The 11,824-nt window shown below is 59.9% G+C and overlaps 1 protein-coding gene across 1 annotated transcript in view; it reads right to left on the bottom strand.

Moving 5' to 3' along the window:
- Positions 1–11,824, bottom strand: part of ITPR1 (inositol 1,4,5-trisphosphate receptor, type 1) — a 173,427-nt gene that overhangs the window by 45,480 nt on the left and 116,123 nt on the right. The window contains exons 38-41 of the mRNA XM_005881921.2: positions 7,806–7,841; positions 6,744–6,791; positions 2,657–2,789; positions 681–871 (exon numbers count right to left, since the gene is read on the bottom strand). Coding sequence (XP_005881983.1) covers positions 681–871; positions 2,657–2,789; positions 6,744–6,791; positions 7,806–7,841 — 408 coding nt within the window. The remainder of the gene's footprint in view (positions 1–680; positions 872–2,656; positions 2,790–6,743; positions 6,792–7,805; positions 7,842–11,824) is intronic.

Raw genomic sequence — 11,824 nt, 5'->3', positions numbered from 1 at the left:
GGCTGCTGGGCCAGACTCCTGGAGGCCCGGAGAGCCAGCGGGGCCTCCCACCTCGCATCCCCCGCATCTGATCGCCGACCCTCACATCCACCACCGGCCCCGGCACGGCCTGGCGCAGGGAGGGCTGGTCTCCATTCTCGCCACCCTGTCCCTCCCCCGTCCCCCCGGTTCTGGGTCTTTTCCGCCCCATGTTCTCACTGGGGTGCACCGTGGGTGCCGTGAAGCACCCCAGTGGGAACCGGGCTCTGAGGAGTGGCACAGTCTAATCTCCTTGGTCACCGTGTGATGGGACCCATGACCATGATGGAAACTGCGTGTAGGAGCCAACTCTGCCCCAGGTCGGCAGTTCCCTCCGCACATGCTCAGAGTGTCATCCGTTTGCAAACGGAACCCCTGTTCTGGAACAAGTCTGAGTGCTGACAGCGACCGCAGCAAAGTGTCGGGGTTCCTCTCTCAGGACGACCCTGCGCCAGGACCAGCTGCTGCTCACACGCGAGTCTCCACACCACGGGGGTATGTGGCTCCCAGCACAGGTGCTCCTGGGCTCGGCAGGGAGGACAAGCCGGCAGCCACGCCCACAAACTGCAGCCACACACAAGCCCATGGCCACGCCCGAGGCCACACCACAGCCACACCCAAGGCCACACCACAGCCACGCTCGAAGCCACCCGCCTCCCTACCTGTATGGTGGTGTTGCCTCCTTCCAGAAGGGCGATGGCCAGGAGGATGCTCTCGTGGAACACGCGGTCGCTGGACGCGTTCATGATGAGGTCGATGACCAGGTTGGAGGCCCCCTCCTTGTCCAGGTGGCACTGGACCTCGGCCAGGCTCATCTCGCCGCGGCTCATGGAGCTGGACCCGGAGCCGCCCCCTGGGAAGAGGGAACATGGCTCTTACCGACACATCGGAGCAGCGGACAGCTACTGGGCATCACGCTGTGCCAACACTTCACGCGTCCACATGTCGATGGTTTTCCCCTCAGCCATTCTAATACCCGGAGCTGCCGAGCACAGAGGTGAAGTCGCTTGTCCGCGGACGCCCACCTGTCGTTGCGGAGATGGTACCTGAACCCGGCAGGTGAGACGCAGAGAGAGCAGGGCTTTTGCAGCCCAGACCCTCCCTCTCGCAGCAGACAATGGCTCGGGGCAGAATCACGAAGCCCTGCTTTGAGTTTAAGAGGCGGACCAGACTCAAACCCTCCTTAGAACACTCCTGAGAACGCACAGCCCATCGCGACCCCTTCAGCCCTCTTCCGACAAACCCATCCTGGCCCAAGCTCACCCTCTCACAAAACCTATCCGTTCATTCATTCCTTCATTCACTCGGCAACGATGTACTGAGTGCTTGGTGTGGAGCCAGGAGCGGGGGGCGGGGCGTGAGCAAAACAAATGAAGCTCCCGTCCTCGGGGACCTTCAGAGGCTCACGCCTTCAGGGAGCAGGGCCTGCGTTTGGAAAGTGTCCGTTTGAGAACTTTCCTTGCACTGTCAGTGGCAAAAACGGAGACGCTGTTCGTGGTAAAACAGCCCATCAATTTCAGAAAAACAGAGAACTCGATTCAGATGCCACCTCCTCCTGCTCTGGCCAACCTAGACCCTCGTCTCTCGTGCAGGTGGCTGCTCGTCTCCGCCCTGCGCTTCTAGGAGGCAGACTCTGTCCCTGACACCCTGCCTACCCCGGGGCCTCCCCAGGCGCCCCCCTATTGTGGAAAGGTCTCCCCATGGAGAGTAACGAGAAACTGTTTTGAGATGTTGTGGGAGGAAACTGTGCTTGAGAATGGCTGGGAACTTCCGGGTGAAAAGCTCAGGACCCGTGTGGGGAGGACGGGGCCGGCTCCACTGAGCGATGGGCCATGAACTGAGCAGACCCGCCACGGGGCTTGATCTGGGAGGAACCCAGGTCCCTCCCGGAAGCTGCTGGGAAAATGTCTGGGTCCCTCAGAGAGCCCCCCCGCCCGGAATCGCTACTTGACAGGGACTCAGGCCGCCCACATCTGTGCTCCGAGCCCCGAGCTCCTGGCCCCCCAAAGCCAGACCAACACCCACAGCCGAGCTCAGGGTTTATGCAACGTTCCTTTGCCTGGAGCTGAGCCGCCAGCGCTGGGGAGCATTGAAGGATCTGTGCTGGTTTCTACACACGGATTTTGGGGGTCCACTCCCGTAAAGGCTCAGGAAGGCACAGGGCACGGGCATCCGAATTAGATACACCGGGTTCAAGCCACAGACCCGTCGCCGACCACTCCCATTCCCTCTGCCCAGCGGGACATGACCGTACCTGCCCCGTGCGGGCAACCCGGAGGAGAACACCAGGTACGGGATACAGAACGCCCGGGAGCCCTTGGCTAAGTCGCCGGGCAAGACGTGGGGGCTTCGCCGTCCTCACGGCAAACGGTACCGTCATTTTAGGGGAAAACATGCGTCCTCGTGACAAGAAAACACGCCGTAAAATCAAGTTCCCCGTCATTCAAACGTCACCGAGGGCGCCCCCTCGTGGAACAGCGGGGTGACCGGCTCAGCCAGCAGCTGACCGCAGGTCAATGTTCTGGGACACCCATTTGATGGCAGGTCAAAGACAACGACAAGTTGCTCAAAGATCCACTCGCACCCCGAAGCCGCCGGTCAGCGTGTCCCCGGGCAGCCGCCAGCACTCACAGCCTACCTCCGCCCCCGGGCTTGCTGGGTCCTCCGGGCGACAGCGGGCCGTTGCCGAAGCTGGTGAGGCTCTCTCTTCTCCCGGAAGGTCTGACGTTGCCATAGTAACGGTTGACCAAAATTTGCCTGAGCGCCTCACCCTGAATTCAAACAGGATAACGAAATCAGCTTCTGGATTTAATGCGTAACCGAGCGACTCACCATCAAAACGCGCAGGGGGGCTGGGGTGAGACTGGCGCGGTTTCGCCCGCCGAGCAGATAAATGGTTAATGACAGCATTGGGAAACTCCGCGGTTAGCGCCTTCAGTCGTTTCTCGGGAAACCAGAGCATGAAAAAAGGAGCAATCTAGAATATTCACTCTCTGAGGTCCCCCCACCCCCGTGATAAACAGAACATGCATCGTGAAGGGCAGCGAGCGCTAACAAACATTAACCCAAAAGTCCCCTGGGGGTCAGCCAATCGGACACAATGGAAATACTGCAGGTCACCGTCCACAGAGGATCTAACCTGGGCCAGGGCTCCCTCCCAAGACCCCAGGGAAACAGGACGGCATCGAGTCAGACTCTGATGGAATAACAGGCTGAACGCGAGCCTTTCTGACAGAACCGTCCCTGGGCAAGCGGTGAAGGAAAACTATGCAACAGGAAATAAATGAGTGGCCGACACCAGACGTCCGTCAAAAAGAAGCATCACGGAAGAGATGACATCAAGGCGGGGGTTGGGGGCGCGAGCGGAGAGGGGTGTGACTAGAGTGGGCACGCGCCGAGCTGTCGAAGCTGATCCAAAGAGGGTCTTGTCACTCCTCTGATGTCTTTCACATACACCGGGACGTTCCCATAATAAAAAATCATTAATGTCAACAGCAAAGGACGCTGGGAGAGGGCTGCCGCAACCGTTCCCCAACGCCCCTCGAAAAACATGAAACTCGGGCGTGTCCTCTACTCCAGGGCACTGCGACCAGTGCCGCCTCGCTAAGCGACGCCAGACCGCCTCCCAGTCTGGAAGTTTCTAAAGGCCAAAGGCTGCACGGATTGCCGAGACTCCTTCCAAGGACAGAGCGAGGGGTGGGGCGTCCGGGGACCTCAGCAGGGCGGCAGGTGGGGAGTCCAGCGGAGGGAGGGAGGTGCTGACACACAGCAGGTCGCTCCCAGCCCCACCAAGACCTGCAGCTGTAACCTGACTCAGCAGAACTTAAAGGATTTGCGAACAAGCTCCCAGAATAGGTCTGGAGGTGTTTGCAAAACCAGACGGGGGTGGGGTGAGGGTGGGGGGAGCTGACAGGAGAGGGGGTGCCCTGAGGGAGGTGGGCAGGCCAGGGGCCCCGGGTAAGGTCCCAGGGGGCTTCTCCTTTGTCCCTGCAAGATGCTGGTCAAAGACTCCGGGACAACGGGAGGGGTGCCCAGGAGAGAAAGGGGGCGGGGGCGGGAAGGGGGCACAATTGCTTTTTAAATGAAAGTTCAGGGAATAAAAACAAGCCTGCTTTTCCTCTCTCCCTTCCACCCACAGATGCCTCTCCTGTAGCCGCTTTCATGCGCTGACGAAACTCATTTCCTACCCGACCAACGGCAAATTCCAAGTTCCGAGAGCGCTCCCCAGGGGAGGCCTCCGCGCTGCTCCCAGGCCCCTCCTAAAGGAACTGCCTTTGGTGCAACACGTCTCAGGGGCTTCAAAAGCCACGTGTGGTGTAAAGATTCAGTCGGCTGGTGTCCAGGCCTCCGGGGCCCGTGTGAACCCGGAGCCACTCCTCCACTGAGCGCGCTGACTCACGAAGAGGATGGCGCTGGGGTGGCCAAGGCCCCTGAGCCGGACACAGGGAGGGCAGAGGCTGCCGCCATGATGACCCTGACGGGAGGCGAAACGCGTTCCGTCTGTGACCTGGGGACACCCCTACGGGACACAGACCCGGAGCTCCCACTCGAGGAGGGACGGCGGCAAAGCAGCCCAGCCTCTAACTGGACCCCCGGGCCCGTCTGAGAGGTGATGGCTGGGCTGGAACCGGGGCCGCAGCCCAGCAGACGCCAACGCAGCCCTCGGGCGAGATCTGGAGGGCACAGGCCGCATGGTCGCAGGCAGGGCCGCCCCACCCACTCCCCGAGGCCCACGGCACAGGTCAGACGTTCTGCTCCGGGTGGTGCCCATGGTCACGGGTGAGACCGAGGTCAGTGTGGCCTGAAGGAAGGAAGCGGAGGCAGAAAGAGAACGCGCGCCTGGGGCCTGGGAGCTCGCGCTCCGGGAGCGGCAGCCCGAGGGCCAGACCCAGGTCACGCAGGGACCTCCCGTCACAGGGGCCTCCCCTCTCACGCTGCCCTTCCTTCTGCAGAGAAACCCTCACCGTTACCATAGCAACTGAGGTACGAACCCGGACACTTTTCCCCATAAGATAATGTGACATGTGCTCATCATGGAAAAAAAGCCCACCTAGGCACAGCCCACCCCCAAATGTTTATTTCCCTCCTCTTCCTGGGAGGCTTTGGGATCGATTTATCTCCCCTTCTCTCCATAAATAAATGAGCAAACAAACAGGCTGCATGGAAACCAGGACACGTGGGATTTGTTTTTGAAAAGCCAAGTAAGATGCGTCCCTTTTCTGAAAGAAAAAGGCTTTGAGGTAGAAGGGGACAGAGGAAGGAAGGGGGTGGCATGACCGGAGGCTGTGCGAGTCCTGGTGTGGAAACGTGGGTTCGAGGAGAAGCCGGTGGGGCCCCACGGGGACAAAGGAGATCTGCTAACAAAGCTGCCTGTCCCCGGGACACGCGACTCCCCAGCACGAAGCCGTCCGGGGCGCCCCCCAGGACCCTGGCGGAGGAGACAGAACAATGGCCGCCCGCTGACGTCCCCTCTTCAGCTGTGAGGTTCGGCCACGTGACCCGAGCCGGTGACGGACGGTGAAGGAAGAGGAAAGAATGCTGGTCTCCCCAGCAGTTCACACCTGCCGTGTGCAAACTCCGGTAAGAAGCTCCGCACATCATGGCATAAGACGGAGAGAGGGGGGGGGTGCCCTTCACCCCGAGAGTGTCCTGTGAAAACAGTGACGTGGGCCGGGAAGCCAAGCGGCCCCGCAGCCAGGCTCAGACGAGCTCCCGTCTGTCACCGAAACCCGTGGCTAAGGAGCCAGGTGGAGAACTTGACCTGAAGGGGTCAGTTCCAGGTGGGGAGGGGGGAGGAGGGGGTGGCGGTGACCTTCGGCTTCTCAGGCGCCAGCCACTGAGAACCCTGTTTCAGGCAAGACCCGGGTCTCGCATGAGCGGCGGGCCTTTCCCACCTGCGCCAGCACGCAGTTGAGAATCACCTCCTTTCCTACGCCTGTTGTCCACAAAACCACCGAGGCATCTCCGCTTGCAAGGTGACACCAGCGAGCACCAGTGAACGTCCCTCATCATGGTCCTGCTGAGCGTGTGGTGGGCACAGTCCACAGACTGCCCGAAGGGATGGAGACTGATCATGCCATTCCACAGAAGCAGAAACTGAGGCCCAGATCCCAGTCGGCACCTGCAAGGGAGCCCCCACCCCATGGCCCGGCAACCCCTCTCCAGGAACCTAGCCTACCTGGAGATAACACTCACTCGGCCGTTCCCGTCACAGGGAAACAATGACAAGCCACGTGAGAATTTGTGGAACTTTAGGCAGCTGCCGACTTTCTAAGACTCTCGGAGAAAATGCTCCGCTGGAGTATGACGTGCACAAAAGCAAGGCCCGAAAGCCGTGCATGAATCATCCCGGAGACGGTGGGAGTGCGTGCCGGCTGGGCCCCCCGCACCCGGGCAGGGAGGACACAGCCCTTCGAGGCCCCTCTGCAGCTGGGCGGGGGGAACACTTCTGTCTTTATGATAAACTCTCCATAATGACCATCGGTTACTCACAGGGAAAGAGATGTTCAGACTGCAGCCGCGTAGAAGCCGCCGCAGAAAGGAGAGCAGACCTGGACAGCTGACAGGGTCCCTGTCGGGGGCCCAGGTGGGTGCAGGGGAGCCTGCCATGGAAGTGGCTGTGACGGGGCCTGACCGAGTCCTGCTTCCACAACGCCCACCAGAAACACGGCCTCTACGCTGCCGTGTGGCTGAGGGAGCCCCCAACCCCCAGGACCCCTACGTACCCGTTTATGGTCCTCCAGTTGCCTCAGGGGCGGACTTGGCTCGGCCTCCTGCTAAACACGCAGAAATCCCGTCTTAAGTGCAGGCAGGAGCCGCGGGGTCTTGGGCATCGGCCCCCAGCCCCGGGCGCCCCGGGGGCTCACAGAGCCCAGATGCACACAGAGGACACACTCCCCCGATGGACGTTAGCGCCCGGGCACGCGGGACAGCGCCTCGCCCGGCACCCACCCTGCTCTGTGGAAAACGAGCGACACACGGATGTTTGGCCAACACTTTTTTTTTGCAAAGCTGATGAAATGAAGTTCTACATTATGTATCTGTGCATAACGCAAACTCAACTGGGCAGGTCCCGCGGCTCAGACATGCACCCCTGCATGGCGCATGCGTGAGAACATCCACGAGACACGCCAGCAGACACGGACACGGAGCGTGGCTCTCCCCGGCCCACCAGCACCCGCATTTTCATCGACGGCGAGCAAGAGCCCGATGAGAATACGAGACGCTGCTGGTTAGGAAGCGGCACGTGGGCCCCCACTCCCGCTCTCACTTGGGGTTTCGGGAGGTTTCCTGGCAGCAGGTTGGGAGCCTGGACCACATGCCCCCCAAGCTCCTCTGTGGCTCTGGGCGCCCTGAATCCAGCCCCTCCCTTAGCGAGTGTGCTCGGCGCCAGGGCCGAGAGCATCTGAGACCCGGCTCTACGCGCAGCCCCTTCAGGCCCAGACTCGGGGTGCGCATCCTCCCTGCCCGGGACCCAGAGCCTGTTTCATGGCCGGACAGGGCTGCGTCCCAGGTCCCGAGGGAGCAGTGGAGCCTGCAGTGCTGGGTGCGGGCCTTCGGGCCTCCCCCGTCCCTGCAGGGGCCTCGGGTGTAGCCCCAGCCCCTCGGGACCTTTTCCTACCCCGAGAGCCACCCCAGTTCCCGGCCAGGCCACAGACTGTCCCCCCCAAACCCCGCTCCTGTCCGGACAGACACACATGTCTCCATGACAACGCAGACACTCAGGACAACTGAGGAGCCCCCGCGCTGCCGGCCCGCAGACACGGGGCGGGGAGGGGCGCACACACCTCTGTGGAGCTCTCGGGGTCCGGGGCCTGTGGCAGCTGGTCGGGGAGGAGAGAGCAGGTTAGTGAGGGCACGCGCCGGGCCACAGAGACACCGGGCCACAGAGACGCTGGGCCACAGAGACACCGGGCCACAGAGACACGGGGCCACGGAGACACGGGGCCACAGAGACACCGGGCCACCGAGACACCGAGACCGACACTGAAGGACACGCACAGCGGCAAGGGGACAGTGAGGGGCCTGTGCCCACCAGGGGGCGCCTTTGAGGGGAGACACTCTCCCTATTACAGGGACCCGATCCTGCTGCCCTGGGCACCCCAGCCTGAGATCCTGAGACGAGGAAGCGTGTAAAACAGGGAGAGAAACAAAGCAGAGTCCCACCACCAGGAAGGAAACGTCTTTAGTGGCTCAGGGGCGGAGCGTCGACCTAGGAACAGGAGGTCACAGTTCCATTCCCGGTCGGGGCACAGGCCCGGGTTGTGGGCTCCATCCCCAGTCAGGGGCGTGTAGGAGGCAGCTGATCCATGATTCTCTCCATCATTATTGATGTTTCTATCGCTCTCTCCCTTTCTCTCTTAAATTAATTTAAAAATTATATATATATATATATTTAAAAAGGTTCATCCACAGAGAGGAAGACAGAGAGAGTGCACACCACAGAGGCTCGGGCAGGAGGCGGGGTGGTGCTGACAGAAGGGCTCGGGCAGCCCCCCCAGGGCCTGGCGCTGTCACCCCCACTCCCTGATGGGGCCTCCCTGGGTGCAGGCATGTCCATGTCGTCCCCAGCCCTGTGCCTGTCTCGGAGGCTGAGGACCGGCTCCCCTGCGACATCTCTGGGGAGAAAGGCTGCTGTGGGCAGGGCTACCCCCAGCAGCCCCTCAGAACCCCCTGAACTCGGGTCCTGGCCCCACTCCTGCAGACCATGCTGACACCCCCTCCATTTCATTCTTTCTAAAATGAGAGAGAGAGAGAGAGAGAGAGAGAGAGAGAGGAGAGAGGGTGCCCCAGGGAAACCTGGGTCCTGGAGAAGGTGGGCGGGGCCAAAAGGAGGCGGGGCTGGAGGAAAGGCCACGCCCCTGTGAAGGCAGAGCCCACAGCTGGGCCCGGAGCTGATGCCCCATGGGCCAGTCAGGGGCGTGTAGGAGGCAGCTGATCCATGGGCCCCACCAGGGCTCCTGGACCAGGCAGGTGGGGCCCTGCAGAGAGGCCACGGCTCAGGCTGTGAGGGAGGGACCTGGTCTCCTTGAGGTGCTCCAGCGACAGGGCACCTCGAGGCCGGGGCCGGGGTTGGAAGCTGGGCACCGGCTGTGAGACTCGGGGCAGTCAGTGCAGCTCAACCACCCATTTGGTGGTCGACCCCCAAGGTGGGAAAAAATGTTTTTTTTTAAAAAAATGTTTTTATTGATTTCAGAGAGGAAGAGAAAGGGAGAGAGAGAGAGAAACGTCCATGATGAGAGAGAATCATTGACCGGCTGCCTCTTGCTCGCCCCACACTGAGGATCCAGTCCACAACCCTGGCATGTGCCCTTGATGGGAATCGAACCTGGGACCCTTCAGTCCGCAGGCGGCCGCTCTACCCACTGAGCCGCACCGGCCGGGGCTGAAGTATCTTTCTTCCTTGAACGTCTCACGGAGGATTCGGAGACAAGGATGGCGGTGTGCAGCTTTAGGGTCACTCTCTAAGCGGAAGGACTGCTTCACGCTGTCTACTCACGGGGCAGAAGGGAGACACCAGGGGCCCTGGACACCAGGGGGTCGTGCGACCGGCCCTCCTGCGGCCCTGGGCTCTCCGTGCCACCTCGAGCCGCCCCAGGCTCTGGGCTCCTGCCCCCTGGCCTGGCTCAAGGAGATATTCATCAGGCGCCTTCCTGCTAAAACATTGTGCAATGCCTGCTGTATTGTCAGTAAACTTCATTTCATAACTCCTAACAGGCAAGTTCTCTAACTGTGACCCACTCGGACACACAACGCTTGCAGGCAGGGGACAGGCAAGCACACCTGGCATATAATTTGGTTAAAAAAAACCACACGCAACAACCACCACCACCACCAACAGCCTTTCCCAACGCTGCCTCCGACGAGGACTTCTGCCCTGTTTCCTTGAGGGGTAGGTCACTTTATGGCAGCAAGTCGCAATTTTGAGAAATATAATCACCTCAATAAGCTATGTCACATCAGACAACAGCTACATAAACACAGCACGTAATCCCCAAAGCAAGAGGGGATGTTTAGTAAATGAATGGAGTGACTTTCTCAGCACATTTTTATTATCAAAGTTAATTTTTTTTTACATGCAAGGTCATTCTCCGTGACCACACGCTGAGGGGGAGCACGCTGCCTCCTCCCACCTCAGGCCCACCCCCGGGTGCTGAGCCCTCCATCCAGGTGGTTGGCAACGATCGGATGTTGCCTGGCTTTGAACTTGGAAACCAACGATTGCCCTCTATGGCCACTTCACAGCTTGTCTTTGATCTCAAGTCTTCCCAGTGCTTTTAGACAATAGAAAACTCAATGCAACAGGAAACCCAGATTTCACATGGCTGGCTTTGAAGCAGAAACTCAAAATGAGCCTCAAGTCACAGAACCCCGTGTCCTTCCCGGGGAGGCCGCCGGGCATCAGGACTGTGGTCCCTGAGAGCATGTAAGTCACCGAAGCGCTCACTTTCAACACATGACATGCTTAACGTTTCATGGAGGGATGAGTTTCTGCTGTAAATGAAGGAGAGTATACTCTGTCTCACTCTTAGATAAGGAGGCCACGGACTTCCTGGTGTTACCATTTCTGGTGTATGATAACAGCAACCACTCATATCTATCCACCCACCCATCCCTGCATCCACCCACCCATCCATAGATGGACAGACTGATTGACCAATGGGCAAACACATGTCCATCCACCCGTTTACCAATCCATCTATCATCTATCTATCCATCTATCTATTCATCCATTCCTCCATCCTTCCTTCCAAACATCCATCCACCCATCCTTCTATCCTTCCATCCACCCACCTATCCATCTATCATCCATCCATCCATCCATCCACCCAATATCAACCTATCCACACACCTACCCCTCCCTCCCTCCCTTCACCCACCTGTCCATCTACCCTTCAATCCATCCGTCTGTCCCTCCATCCATGTGTCATTGGCCAGCACAGACACTAAACACCCTTTGTTTTCAACACGCATTCCTCTACCACCTCAGGGCTCCTAGAGTGTTCCCTCAAAATAAGCTCTCTCCCACCACGGACCATCCCCGCAGAAGGGCAGTGCCGTCTGCCTAACGGCCCAGTCGTCGGCACGTCAAAGGGAACTTCTCATCTCTAACCCTGGTCCGTCTCCAGGCCCTGCTCCCCACTCAGCACGCAGAGCAGGGAGCAGACAGCCCGAAGGGGCTTGAAACCCGGGGCTGGGCTCGGAAAGCCCACGCCGGCAGCACAGAGCCCTGCGAGAAAAAACGGAGCTGAAACGCCAGGGACCTCGCTTGTCAGCAGAACCGTGCTCACCCCCACCCGCTAACTCAGTCCCTTTACACGGACATTTGTTTTAGAAACAAACTCAGCAGTCAAGTTACGTAGCTTCCCCTACACTGCCCAGAGCAAGTCCACGAGAACGCAAACTCACTTAAATAAAACCCCACGTGTTCTCACTTGACTCAGTTACACAACCTCCGTCATTATGGAATAATCTAGCACGAGACAGAGCGAGAGAGCCAGAGAGCGAGAGCGAGAGAGAGAGAGAGAGAGAGAGAGAGAGAGACTCCCAGGCCCTGCCCTCGCCCCTGCCGCCAGTGCCTAGCAGTAAACAGCCCGCTGCGTTTATTGGCCATCGCGCTGAAGGTCACACATCAGCATGAGCCTAAATTCCAGGAAAAAGACGCGCTTATGTAACTGCCGCCTGGATGCTGGCAGGTGCCCAGCCAGCCCTGCGCAGCCTGGGAAAGTAGGACAGCGCCGCGGGCCTCGGCGGCACGAGAGCGCCCCCTGCCGGCGCCCCTGAGGAACGCCATGCCTCTCCGGGC

The sequence above is a fragment of the Myotis brandtii genome, unplaced genomic scaffold, assembly GCF_000412655.1.
Source record: "Myotis brandtii unplaced genomic scaffold, ASM41265v1 scaffold693, whole genome shotgun sequence".
Taxonomy (NCBI): domain Eukaryota; kingdom Metazoa; phylum Chordata; class Mammalia; order Chiroptera; family Vespertilionidae; genus Myotis; species Myotis brandtii.
This window is presented reverse-complemented; position numbering and strand designations above follow the sequence as displayed.